The 14,920-nt window shown below is 33.9% G+C and overlaps 1 protein-coding gene across 1 annotated transcript; it reads left to right on the forward strand.

Annotated features, from left to right (window-relative positions):
- Positions 1-7,455: 7,455 nt before the first annotated feature.
- Positions 7,456-8,185, forward strand: LOC132169672 (probable 2' cyclic ADP-D-ribose synthase BdTIR). The gene is made up of 2 exons (XM_059580667.1): positions 7,456-7,958; positions 8,101-8,185. The coding sequence occupies exons 1-2, from the start codon at positions 7,456-7,458 to the stop codon at positions 8,183-8,185; spliced, it is 588 nt and encodes a 195-aa protein (XP_059436650.1).
- Positions 8,186-14,920: the final 6,735 nt, after the last annotated feature.

Below are 14,920 nucleotides of genomic sequence, written 5' to 3' on the forward strand. Positions count from 1 at the left end.
TTATAGACACTTGACACTATTTTACATGGATTGGAGGATATTTTCTCCACACCGGTTTGGAGGAAATTTCTATCCTATCCAATTCCCTACAAATATGCAGATTTAAACTGCCCTTTGCCCACAATTCAGGACCTAATCTCCCAGCAAATCTGTTGCAAAATCCTTTCCTCAGAAAGAGGATTATTTCCAAAAGGAATAGCACTTCTGTACCTCCATAGGTCATAAACATAGGACCCCCAAGCCTTCAAAATTTTGCTTGTCCACTTCTTCAAAGCATTGCTAAGAATCTCCTCCCAGCCAAACAGAAGGGGGGTTTGGAGACATTTTAACATCACAACATGCCACAGTATCCGACTAATGATTCCTACACTCAATACAAGTCCTACAAAAAAGACATTTATGGTTCGTTTGGTTAGAAGAATGCATATTCTATTAGCAAAGGCTCCTTTAGCCCCATAAAGAACAAATAGTGCTTAGGGATGGCAAAAGAAAACCATACGAGTTTATACTAGTCTTCTCTTGGATGAAGCACTCTAATAGCATTCCAAATGTCCTTGAAAGAGAACTTATTTGACTTATAGATCATTTAGGATTGCGTTTTCAAAAAATTGCAATTTGAAAACTCAAAAAACCTATTTTTTCATGCTTTTTTGAAAACGCACAAATTTAAAGTCTAAATTACGATTTTGTCAAATACTTAACTGCGTCTTTTAAATAAAATTTTCAAATCATACTTTTTTAATTCACAAACCCGAAGAATCCCTTATAAGTAAGTAGGAGTATCCTTTGGACCATTTCCGCATCCAGCAGCTTACTTTGGATAGCTATCAGCCTCTCAGATCTAGCAGGCACCCTTAGGACACTAGATAGCAACGCATCAATTCTATACATCATAGAGTATACCATCCGGATGCCAAGAGTCTAGCCAAAGGAAAATATGCCTTCCATCCCCTTCCTTGTACCTCAAAAATGGTCAAGCAGTCTTCCAGTTTCATATTTTCTTCTAACGATTTCAAAAGGTGTGATTTAAAAGTAACGGCTTTTAAAATATGCGATTTGAAAACGTGATTTTTAAAAACACAGTTAAGCGTTTGACAAAATCGTGATTTAACCTTTAAAATCGCACTTTAGCCTTTAAAATTTTGTGTTTTTAAAAAACACCTCCTTACCTATTATTTGAAAACGCACCGCAATTTTTTAAAACGTAATCTCAAACAATCAAATTTTTGCAATTTGATTGAAAATCACACTTTGTTTTTGAAACCACAATGCCAAGAGCACCCGAAGTTTGATGAACTTTTAACAACCAAAAGCACCGCCCTTTGATCGGGTTAGCATGAATCCAAGTCTCCTTAAACCAAACCCTCCTTCCAACTTAGGAGTACAAATAGAAGCCCAGGTGATGACAAACAAATATGCACAAAGGGGATCTCCTGCCTCAACCCTTTACTCCCTTTGAAATATTCCACAAGGCTACTGTTCGATGATGACTTGATTTCACAAGTCATGGTGAGCCCCATTTAATTTTGGTTGCAACTTTGTGGCTTTTCTCCTGCAGCCACACCTTTTGACTTGTTTCTCTCAAAGGTTTACTTCATGGTGAAGTTCTTCAACCTGACCGGGTAGCATTTATATATATATATATATATGTGAGTTATACTGATTTGACCATTCACCAAGTGAGAGGGCAGCATCTTTCTTCAAGAGGAAGAATTCAATTCCTTAACTCTTTAACCGTGAAGCCTTGGCCTACTTTTATATATAGCTTTTCATTAGTGCTGCAGCTGCCTTGGCCTACTTTTATATATAGCTTTTCATTAGTGCTGCAGCTTGTGGGTTAGAGAGAATGGGCAGCAGCTCCATATGAGAACTCAGAGAAAAACAGAGGCTTGAGAGTGTTCTCATTTTGTATTCTCACAAGTTAGGGCACTAGGAGAATTTAGAGAATATTTCTCTTTTGTGTGTTTGTGAGCTTGAGTGTATTGAGACTTTTGTGTTTGAATGGTTTTGTTTGTACTACTCTTTGTACTTCATCTTTTTGTTAATGAATTTCTCCTGTATCGTCTCATCAAGTGAATGTACGCTTGTTAAGTCGAACAACTTAAATTTTGGTGTCTTATGTAACTATTTATTATTTTTCTATTTTGGTATTTTTCTTGCTTCATTTGTTATCCTAGAATTATTTTATCTCAACAACTACCATTAAGAGAAATCCAAAGCTGTAGAGACAATGCAACAAGAAATGCCAATCCACTGAATATTTGTAGGCTTTTCTCATCAGATCTACTTTGATGGTGCATCTCGGCTTCCCTTCATTTTTGTGATAATTCTTTATAATTTCTTGGGCCAACCCAATATTCTCCACAATGCTCCTCCTACCGGGGATGAAGGCTGATCAAACTATATATATATACACACACACACAAGACACAATTACAATAATTCAAGTTTAACTTATTACATTAGGAAGAGAATTCTTTTTTATATTTTCAAATACTTAAAAAGTTCTCATTACAAAGTTAGCATTAATAAAAATAAAATTAAACGAGTTTATAAGAGTTTGGCTCATTTAATAAACGAGCATGGAGATTTGTTCAAGTTATGTTCATTTAATAAGTAAACTGGTTCCGAGTTGAGGTAGAGCATGTTCACAAGCGGCTCTGATGCTCTGTCCATTTAAAACTTACTTATTTTAGATAAATTTAAGGTCAATTTTCTAGAAGTTGTTGAGTTACATATAAGGATTGAGTTTCTAATTTTTACAATTAAATTCTTGAGTTTTGCTCAAGTGACAAATAAGTTTCTTCATTATATTTATGTTCATTCTTTAATGGAAAACTTGTTACACGTCATATTGTCCACATTAGACCAATAAAAATTTGACAAGTGTATTCAGATACAAGCAATTACGCCAAAAAAATAAAAACAAAAAAAGAAAGAAAAGAAAAGCGTGGGGGGCGGGGGGATCCACTCCACCACCACCCTCCAACTCTGTAGAGGGTCTATAGGGGTTGGAACCAAAGTTGGAGGGTGGCAATGGAGTGGATTTTCACCTCTCTCTCCCTCCCTCTCTTTATTTTTTATTTTTTTTGGTGTAATTGCCTATGTGGTAGATTAATGTGTATCTGAATACATGAGTTTAAGACTGTAAACGAGTTGAGTCGTATTGAGGGTGGCAATGGAGTGGATCTTCACCTCTCTCTCTCTCTCTCTCTCTCTCTCTCTTTTTGGTGTAATTGCTTATGTGGTAGATTAATGTGTATTTGGATACAAGAATTTAGGACTGTAAACGAGTCGAGTTGTGTTGAGTTTTGGAATTTCAAGATTGGCTCGTTTAAGAGGACTTTTATACGAGTGGAGATTGAGCTCATTGAAAACGCTATATCGAGTCAAGTTGGGTACCCAATAAGCTCGATTCAACTTGAGCTTGAGCTAGACTAAACATTTTGGAAAAGTCTGATTTGAGCCCGATTTAAGCCCAAGCTCGGTTAAAAAGCCTTTTCGAGCCTTAATTGGGCAGCTCGGCTCAATTAGAGCTTGTTTAGTTTTTTTTCTTAATATTTCTTTATAATATTTTTTTTTTTTGAAAAACTCATAAACTTGATTCAAAAGATAACAAATAAGTAATTTCGGGCAATCACAAGTGTTGGGAATAAATTCACACTACAAGCTTATCAAATTCTGGGCCCAATGGCCATGCATAGGCCCACGAAGATATTAATTAATAAGCAAGGGTTATTAATTAAATAGACAGATATATTCCAATTAGGATAATATTGGAATAAAGACATCTTACTTATCTGTACAAGATGACTACTCAAGATTATCTCGACATGATATATGTTGAATGTTTATCTCTACATGATAGTTGTTGAGTTCTATCTCAACTCTGGACTCTCAAACCAATTCAAATAAGAGGATCTAGTCCAAGTCTACTTCAGCTCCCCAAGCCTATAAATAGGCCCTTTACACAAGGTACTAAAACATCTTGAATCATGAAATATTCTCACACATATTATTGAGAATATTGAATTATTGTGCACTGAAGCACAATACCTCTTAGAAACTTTCTGACTTTGGCATTGGAGTGTCCCCGGTTCCCGGGGACCCCCTTGACAATATCTGTTCTAACAACAAGCAAATTCGGGAAAAAAAAAATTGAATTACAAATAAGAAAAATAAAACTACAAATAAATGAAAAAAATTAAAAAAAAAAATTACATAAATGAATAAAATACAACACAAATTATAACATAAAACATAGTAATCTTCGAGATTGCCACTTGCCACCCCTACGTTCACTAAAAAAAATGTGTTAGATATTTTTACCCTCTTTCATTGTTTACTCAAAATTCTTTAACCTTGATATACATGTCAATGAAGCTTTATCTCTTAAGACACATCTAGCATGCAAATAAAACATACCTAGCATGCTCTTTTTAGGGATTCTTCAAAAACCAAATTGTTAAAACAAAAGGTATAAGAATTAAGAAACGACTAAATCTGAAAAAAAAAAATCACAACGGGTTGGCTGCTTAGCTGCAACTTTGGCTATTTTAATTTAACCGTTAAAAACAAATCTCAACAGAACGAATAAAAGGAAAAAACAGAAAAAGAAAAAAGCCTTCTCGATTGGATCCTCTCTCTTTGACAAAAAAAAAAAAAAAACGAAATTTATAAAACTTATAGCCGCCACCAAGACGATGAGTACAAGTATGATGATTAGACTTATAGAAAGTGGCCGACACATATACAAGACGCGTTTATTGTTGGTAGTTAGGGTTAATTATCTATTAATGCTGCACTAAAATGTTACAACAAAACTTATTTCACTTTCTTTTTCCTTAAACCCTTAAACCTTATATATATATATATATTCGATATTCCACTTAACATTATTACCACGTAGAAATTAGAAAAGCAACCGCCAGCTACGAGCCAAGACTCACGATGAAGGCCATGACATGATTACATGTGTCACAATTAAACCACCATGGCATTACAATGTACATGCATGCATAAGTGTCGGTTGGGGTTTAATCCTCACCGAAATACCTTGTTTGACTTAACTTAAATGCAAACCACCGAAAGCATCAGCTAGTTAATGGAACCAAAAAACATATACGACACTTAAAAAAAATCATATTATATAACTGTCGAAATCATATATATAATTAGAGCTGCAGCCTACATGCATTTATTTATTTGTCTATTCAAAAAGGTTAGAGGGAGAGACAAAATGGTGACTATTATACTTGAATGTGATCATAATAGCACAAAATTACAAGGGATTGTTCAAGAGGGACCTAGATGGCAGAAACCACAAGCGCACCCTCAAGACCACAGCTGAGTCTCGCCCGCTCCACCAAGGTATCAATGAAACTCAAGATCGAAGATAATACAAATACGTATGATAATTGCCATATTCGAAAGTCCAATCCATGCCCTAATCCACTCATTGGGTCACTACTAAAATAATTGAACTCAATTATTAATTTTATGATATCCCTTATCCACTCATGACAAAAATAAAAGTTAAGCAACTCTTCCTCCCAATATCACAAGCTTTAATTAATGCGTCACTACTAAAAAACCGCTACTTAATTAAGTCATTGAATTAAAAACAATTTTACATTGTTTTGCAAAGTGTGACTCATTGTAAATTAACATGCGCCAGGAATTTTCTTGGCGTTTTCTAGCTAACATATGCCACTAAATTTATTTAATTTTTCTTTTTAGGCATTTATAAAAAACGCCCTGTAAATTAACATACATCACCTTATACGTACCACATTCTTATATGTACATATATGTACATATAGCTTAATAGGCAAGATAAGTAGCAACGTTTTTTTTCAGTATGGATCCATGCATGGACGGACCACTTTATAGTGATGGCTGGCAAAACAGGTATTTGGCAGGTACTCGTTTATCCTATGTATATATTTTTTTATAATAAGGTTTTAGATAATTCATACATCTAATCTAAAATCTTATTATAAAAAAGCATGCATAGATCACAAGTACTTGTCAGGTACCTGTTTTGCTAGCCCTATTTATACTAACTATATAAATTAAGCCCAAACATGACCCAATGTCAAGCCCCGATTCCAAAATGGGCATATGCTAAAGTATATTTTCCTTTTATAATACTTTCACAAGTGACAAGTATTTGTTTTCAAAAAATTTCATAAGTTACCTAGGACGTACATCTATATTCGTTAATATTTTCACCAAACCATCAAATAATCATCCAATAATTTAATATTCATATGATTAGCCACTCCCAAAAAATTTGAAGATTTTGGAGCTTAGTGCTTATCTTGTGGAGAAACTTTTGGTGAATTTGTTTGTTTAAAAATCATATATATATATATATATATATATATATATGCCCTAGCTAGTTAACCTATGAAAACTTTTAAAGACGTACACATACTTGTGAAAGTATTATAAAAGAAAAACATGATTTAGGATGTCAGATATAGCCTGTAGGATAGGGTAGCGTGAGACCCCCATGCCCCAGTATATGTCTATAATATGAATCCTACTATGATACTGTCAAGAGTCAGATAAGTGTCTATCAAAGTTTGATGTGACTTTATTAAAAAAAAATTGTAGAAAAATCTCTCTCTTTCTAGTCTTGCAAGATTTTGTTTTATTTTGTTTTTTTTTTTTTGTTAAATTTTTATAAGTTAATATTTAATTTCTAATGCCTCAAAATTTATTTTTTGATTTAAAACTAAAACCTATGGGTGGAAGGTTAACCCTTTAGGGACGGTATCACTTAAAAGAGATTTTATCATCCTCAATTTAGTACTAATACCTCAAATTTGAATTTTCCTTTAATATATCTATTCTCCAATTAAAAATAATAATAAGAAGAAATAAGAGTAAAATTTTCTTATAATTAATTTACCAAAATATTAATTTCCAGCTTGTATATATAATCCGAGTATCTTAGAAAAAGACAAAAAAAAATTGAAAAGCTAGGTATATGGACAAAGAAATTATAAAAGTGATAAAAGTGACTTAAGGTGGATATTAATTAATTTTTAATCGCCGCAATTACAGCGCCGTACTAAAGGAGCTTACCCACTAATTTTTGTGATTAACAAAACCATGCAAAAGGCGTAGGATCGAGTACTGACCATTTCAGCGGATCCCATAAATAAATATGCTTAATTACACAATTAACGTGTTTGAAGGTTTAAAACGTATAATAGAGTTCCAAATAAGGCTAGAGCGCGCGTCAAAATATTCAAAGTTGTTTACTCTTTCAAGTCGGCCCCACTTGCCACTTACCGTGTATATGTATATATATATATATATATATACCTACGCCCTATAATCTCTCACAGGACAACTACAAACAAAACAAAAACAAGAAAACCTCAAAACAAACGAGAAAGCTTTTTTAATTAAACTACCTTTAGCTAGCTTCTTAAAGAAGCCATGCAGAGATCACAAGTTTTGGCGAGGAGCTTTGCTCGTAAATTCCTTCCTCCTAGTCATCCGAGTCACCCCCACAACCAAATCCGATCAATATCCCGGCCATGCGATGTGTTTATAAACCACCGGGGGATCGACACGAAGAGAACTATTTCCAGTTTGCTCTACTACCACCTTTCCATGCTCCGGCTGAAGCCGTTTCTCGACAGCGAAAACATGAAACCTGGGGAGAAGCTGTACGACAAGATCGACACCGGTATTCGGAATTGCAAGCTGGGGATCGCCGTGTTTTCTCCCCGCTACTGCCAGTCCTATTTTTGTCTCCATGAGCTCGCTCTTCTAATGGAATCAAAGAAGAGGGTTATCCCCATCTTCTGCGACGTGAAACCTTCGCAGCTTCAGGTTCATGACGACGGAACTCGTAAGGCGTCGGAGCTCCAGTGGTATAGCCGGGCACTTGAAGAAGCTAAATATACCGTCGGCCTTACCTTTGATACCTCAAGCGGGTGCATTTCTATTTCTTCTTCTTTCTTTCCTTTTTTTTTTTTTTTGCTGTTTTTATTCGATTCTTTCACATGTTTTGTAGAAGATGATCTCTAATGTTGTCTCTCATGATCTCTCTCTGTGTTTTTTTTTCTGGGTTTTTAGGAATTGGTCGGAATTCCTAGTATCTGCTTCGGATGCAGTGATAGAGAATCTGCTCGAGATAGACGGGGAACGACTGCGTAAATGATGCTAAAATAATCAAGCTGACCTGCACAAATGTACATCACAGCTAGCCGTGAAGAAGAATCAATGCATAGTTTTCGTTTTGAATTCTTTAATTCTGAAACCCATAATTTTTTTTTTTTTTTTGGTTTGAATTTATTCTTTTTTTTTGTATAGCAGATCAAAGGGAAAATTCCCAGTACTGCTAACACAAATTAATTGTTTGATCACAGTTGTAAAATTCCTCTTTTACTCGTTTCTGTAATCACTGATTTGTTGATTTTTGGTGCCTTTTCAATATTTTTGAGAACTTTGTAAGAAATATTTCAAGTCAAAAAGAACGTGAAAGTACTCTATTCTTTACCGATTTTTGTTTACGGCTGATAAAAGCGGTGGAAAATGTACGTTTTTTTGTCTACTTTTCTCTCAAGTTATTTATATCATGCAGTCCTTTTCAAAGACGTTGGGTACAGTGGACAAGAAAAGGAAACTTATTCCCAAAATGGAAACTACTATATAAACTCCGTGAACTTAATTATGGCGAAGCTCTCCTCGTATTGCTAGCATATTCATTAACTTCCATTGATAATATAAGATATAAGTAAATATATAACTTAATAATTAAGCTCAATTGTTGGTTTCTTTCAACTACGTACTATTACACATGAAAATATTGCAACTAATCAATATTTTATATGCAAAGAAATTTAACCAGTTAATGGTTACCACGATTCAATAAATGTACATCAAATTCTTTTCAAGGCTGAGCATTCATAGATGTTTCTCGGAAAGAATTAGAGTAGAGCTTGATATATCATATTAAATTATTATTTATCTCAAAAATTTAAGTTAAAAATAATTAACAAATTTAATTATTTAATCATTACTTTAAGAGTATGGACTAAAGTTTGATGGTCTAGCTATAAGCTCTCCTCATATTAGTCAAATCAGACAAAATGACATTGATTGACCAAATATACACTTGGTCAACTTAGGTTGGGTCGGTGTGATAAAACCCAAACTGTAAGTCCTGACCAAACCAAGAAAGCGAACGCAAAGGCACAAAACAGAGAACATGCTTTAAGACTCGACCGGTAGGGAAACTCAAGGAGCTCAACCAACCCCGTCAACACAGTGATTGGCCACCACCCTCCAACTCTGCAAAGGTGGATCTATATGGGGGTTCGAACCAAAGTTGGAGGGTGGCAATGGAGTGGATCTTCACCTCCCCCTCTCTCTTTCTCTCTCTTAATTTTTATTTTTTGGTGTAATTGCCAATGTGGTAAATTAACGTGTATCTGAATACATGAGTTTAGGACTATAATTAAGTCGAGTCATCCTGAGTTTTGGAATTTTAGGACTAGCTCATTTAAGAAGACCTTTAAACACTTGAGCTTGAGCTAGACTAAACATTTTGAAAAAGTCTGATCCGAGCCCAAGCTTACTTAAAAAGCACTTGCGAGCCTTAATTGGGCAGCTCGACTCGATTAGGTTTATTTTTAGTATTTCTTTATAATAAAAAAGATTTGAAAAACTCATAAAATTGATTCAAAAGATACCAAATAAGTAATTTTGCGCAATTACAAGCAAATTCGAAAAAAAAAATAAAAAATGAAAGAAATACAAATGAAAATAATAATAATAAAAAAAATATACATAAATGACTGAAGTACAACGTAAAGCACAGTAATCTCCGAGGTTGCCACTTGCCACCCTTGCGTTCACTAAAAAAAAATGTATTAGATAGTTCTACCCCCTTTCATTATTTACTTAAAGTTCTTTAACCTTGATAAATATGTCAAGCGAGCTTTATCACTCAAGATATATCTAGCATATAGAATAAACAGATCACTTATGAGTTAAAACGTAGTTAGCATGCTCTTTTTAGGAAGAATTCAATTCCTTAACTCTTTAACCGTGAAATCTTGGCCTACTTCTATATATAGCTTTTCATTAGTGCTGCGGCTTGTGGGTTAGAGAGAAAAATTGAGAGAGAATGGGCAGCAGCTCCGTTTGAGAACAGAGAGACTTGAGAGTGTTCTCATTTTGTATTCTCACAAGTTTGGTGTGTCATAAGGCACTAAGAGAATTTAGAGAATATATATATATATATATATCTCTTTTGTGTGTTTGTAAGCTTGGGTGTATTGGGATTTTTGTGTTTGAGTGATTTTGTTTGTACTACTTTTTGTTAATGAATTTTTCCTGTATTGTCTCCTCAAGTGGGTGTAAGCTTGTTAAGTCGAACCACTTAAATTTTGGTGTCTTGTGTGACTGTTTGTTATTTTTCTATTTTAGTATTTTTTTCTACTTCATTTGTGATCGTAGAATTATTTTATCTCAACAACTACCATTAAGAGAAATCCAAAGCTGTAGAGACAATGCAACAAGAAATGCCAATCCACTGAATATTTGTAGGCTTTTCTCATCAGGTCTACTTTGATGGTGCATCTCGGCTTCCCTTCATTTTTGTGATAATTCTTCATAATTTCTTGGGCCAACCCAATATTCTCCACAATGCTCCTCCTACCGGGGCTGAAGGCTGACCAAACTCTCTCTCTCTCTCTCTCTCTCTCTCTCTATATATAATTTAACTTATTACATTAGGAAGAGAATTCTTTTTTTATATTTTCAAATACTTAAAAAGTTCTCATTACAAAGTTAACATTAATAAAAATAAAATTAAACGAGTTGATAAGAGTTTGGCTCGTTTAATAAACGAGCATGGAGATTTGTTCAAGTTATGTTCATTTAATAAATAAACTGGTTTCGAGCCGAGGTATAGCCTGTTCACAAGCGGCTCTGACGCTCTATCCACTTTAAACTTACTTATTTTAGATAAATTAAGGGCAATTTTCTAGAATTTGTTGAGTTATATATAAGGATTGAGTTTCTAATTTTTAGAATTAAATTCTTGAGTTTTGCTCGAGTGACAAATAAGTTTCTTCATTATATTTATGTTCATTCTTTAATGGAAAACTTGTTACACATCATATTGTCCACGTCAGACCAATAAAAATCTGACAAGTGTATTCAGATACAAGCAATTACACCAAAAAAATAACAAAAAAGGAAAAGTGCGAGGGGCGGGGGGATCCACTCCACCGCCACCCTCCAACTCTGTAGAGGGTCTATGGGGGTTGGAACCAAAGTTGGAGGGTGGCAATGGAGTGGATTTTCACCTCTCTCTCCCTCCCTCTCTTTATTTTTTTTTTGGTGTAATTGCCTATGTAGTAGATTAACATATATCTAGATACATGAGTATAAGACTGTAAACAAGTTGAGTCATGTTGAGGGTGGCAATGGAGTGGATCTTCACCTCTCTCTCTCTCTTTAGTTTTTTGGTGTACTTGCTTAGGTGGTAGATTAATGTGTATCTGGATACATTAATTTAAGACTGTAAACGAGTTGAGTCGTGTTAAGTTTTGGAATTTCAAGACTGGCTTGTTTAAGAGGACTTCTAAACGAGTTGAGATCAAGCTCATTGAAAACGCTATATAGAGTCGAGTTGGGTACCCAATAAGCTTTGTGGTAGATTAATGTGTATCTGGATACATGAATTTAGGACTGTAAACGAGTCGAGTTGTGTTGAGTTTTGGAATTTCAAGATTGGCTCGTTTAAGAGGACTTTTAAACGAGTTTAGATCGAGCTCATTGAAAACGCTATATCGAGTTGAGTTGGGTACCCAATAAGCTCGATTCAACTTGAGCTTGAGCTAGACTAAACATTTTGGAAAAGTCTGATCTGAACCTGATTTAAGCCCAAGCTCGGTTAAAAAGCCCTTTCGAGCCTCAATTAGGTAGCTCGGCTCGATTAGAGCTTGTTTAGGTTTTTTTCTTAATATTTCTTTATAATAATATTTTTTGAAAAACTCATAAACTTGATTCAAAAGATACCAAATAAGTAATTTAGGGCAATTACAAGCAAATTCGAAAAAAAAAAAAAAAAAAAAAAGAAAGGTTGAATTACAAATAAGAAAAATAAAACTACAAATAAATGAAAGAAATACAAATGAAAATAAAATAAATTTACATAAATGAATAAAATACAACACAAATTATAACAAAAAACATAGTAATCTCCGAGGTTGCCACTTGCCACTCCTGCATTCACTAAAAAAAATGTGTTAGATATTTTTATCCGCTTTCATTGTTTACTCCAATTTCTTTAGTCTTGATAAACATGTAAAGCTTTATCACTTAAGACACATCTAGCATGCTGAATATACAGATCGAGTTAAAAACTACCTAGCATGCTCTTTTTAGGGATTCTTCAAAAACCAAATTGTTAAAACAAAAGGTATAAGAATTAAGAAATGACTAGATCTGAAAAAAGAAAAAAGAAAAAAAAAAAAAATCACAACGGGTTGGCTGATTAGCTGCAACTTTGGCTATTTTAATTTAACAGTTAGAAACAAATCTCAACAGAATGAATAAAAAGAAAAAAGCCAAGGGATCCATTCTCCCCACCACCCTCCAACTCTGCAAAGGTGAACATTGGTGGATCTATTGACCCTCACCCCTTTATGGGGGCTGGAACCAAAGTTTGGAGGGTGGCAATGGAGTGGATCTTCACTTTCTCCCCCCCTCCCCTCTCTCTTTCTCTCTCTTAATTTTGGGAAAAATATATTTACCCTTTTAACTATCTACTCATTTACACTTTGACCTCCAATGTTTAAAAAGTGACACTTGATCCCCTAAACTTCCAAATTGTTACAATTCGAACATTCTGACTTTTTTATTTTTCCAAAATGCCCCCATCCCAAGTTTTTTTTAAAAAAAAAAATTAAAAATTAAAATTAAGGGGTGGCCGAAGCCACCCCCAAGCCCAACTGTGGTGACCGGCCACCCCTTAATTTTTAAATTTTTTTAAAAAATTTAATTTATTATTTTTTTAAAAAAAAAAAAAAAAAAAACTTGAGATGGGGGCATTTTGGAAAAAAAAAAAAAAATCAGAATGGTTGAATTATAACAATTTGGAAGTTTAGGAGGGTCAAGTGTCACTTTTTAAACATTGGAAGTCAAAGTGTAAATGTATGGATAGTTCAGGGGGTAAAATGTATTTCCCCCCTTAATTTTTATTTTTTGGTGTAATTGCCAATGTGGTAGATTAATGTGTATCTGGATACATGAGTTTAGGACTGTAATCAAGTCGAGTCGTCCTAAGTTTTGGAATTTCAAGACTGGCTCGTTTATGAAGACCTTTAAACACTTGAGCTCGAGTTAGACTAAACATTTTGGAAAAGTCTAATCCGAGCCCAAGCTTACTTAAAAGCACTTTCGAGCCTTTATTGGGCAGCTTGGCTCGATTAGGTTTGTTTTTCATATTTCTTTATAATAAAAAAATTTGAAAAACTCATAAACTTGATCCAAAAGATTCGAACAAAAAAAAAAAAAAAAAAAACTACATATAAATGAAATAAATACAAATGAAAATAATAATAATAATAATAAAAGTACATAAATAACTAAACTACAACACAAATTACAACATAAAACATAGTAATCTCCGAGGTTGCCACTTGCCACCCTTGCGTTCACTAAAAAAAAATATGTTAGATATTTTTATCCCCTTTCATTATTTACTTAAAGTTCTTTAACCTTGATAAATATGTCAAGGGAGCTTTATCACTCAAGACATATCTAGCATGTAGAATAAACAGATCACTTACGAGTTAAAACATACGTAGCATGCTCTTTTTAGGGATTCTTCCAAACCAGATAGTTAAAACAAAAGGTATAAGAAATGAATAGAACCCAAATATATATAACAACAGATTGGTTGCTTAGCTGCAACTTTGGCTATTTTAATTTAACTATTAAAAACAAATATTCTCAGCCGAATGAATAAAGCCTGAGCCAAATCAAAATGCAATTCAAATCATAGAGCTAAGGCAAATATATTAAAGTTCAACCTACACTAAAATGTTATCCAAATCAAATTAACAAGTGATTACATGCCAAAAACAACAAATGTTAGTGATAGTTGGTCTTTGCCTAAAACTAGATTTTCTCCATAAGCTTGAGCAGAACCACAATCTATGACTATAAATGTTAGCAAAAGATGGTCACAGACTTTTGAGATAAAACATGATGAAAATCAAAGCTAGAGGAAATGGAGTAATGGATGAGTTGACTTTTGAGATGCTTAGCTAGTTAGCTAGAACCCATTAGTGAGCCAGTTCTTTACTAAATATAACAACACGATTAGGAACAAAACATAAGAAATGAAAACATATATTTGGGGAGAGAATAAATTACATAGACAAACCCTAACTAAAACCAGAACTTCACTATTTTAGTGCAAATCAAAAGCCTAAGAGATCGGAGGAGCTCCTCCCTAGAAGGCGGTCTTGAGATCATTGTCTATTTTGTTTTGGCATGAAATGATGTTAGAAAACCAGGCATGGTTTAGTGTTATACTAAATTGTCCAGCCATTTCAATGAATTAATGTTATTAATTCAGCATACATAATCATTGGTTTTGTCTACTCAATAGAGGCAGTTCTTATGTAGCTAACTTGTGACATGATATCTAATGACCACCACTTCTAGGTATGGTCTCAAAGGGTTAATAATAATGTTTTGATAGTTGTCTATGAAGACACTACAATTGTATGAAGTTCAAGTAACCTAGCCAGTACATATAATTAGTGCCCATAGTTGTTGCAATTGCTCCACTTTTTTGGTGACCAATTTCACCTTTTTTTTTTTTTTTTTTTTGTGTGTGTGTGTGTGTTTGTATTTATAGTGTTTGTCC

The sequence above is a fragment of the Corylus avellana genome, chromosome ca2, assembly GCF_901000735.1.
Source record: "Corylus avellana chromosome ca2, CavTom2PMs-1.0".
Classification (NCBI taxonomy): Eukaryota; Viridiplantae; Streptophyta; class Magnoliopsida; order Fagales; family Betulaceae; genus Corylus; species Corylus avellana.

What these genes read in the sequence shown, in the direction of transcription:
- LOC132169672 (XM_059580667.1), top strand. Translation starts at nt 7,456, where the DNA reads ATGCAGAGATCACAAGTTTTGGCGAGGAGCTTTGCTCGTAAATTCCTT. An exon ending in ACCTTTGATACCTCAAGCGG is followed by an intron (nt 7,959 to 8,100) that starts GTGCATTTCTAT and finishes CTGGGTTTTTAG; the next exon opens with GAATTGGTCGGAATTCCTAG.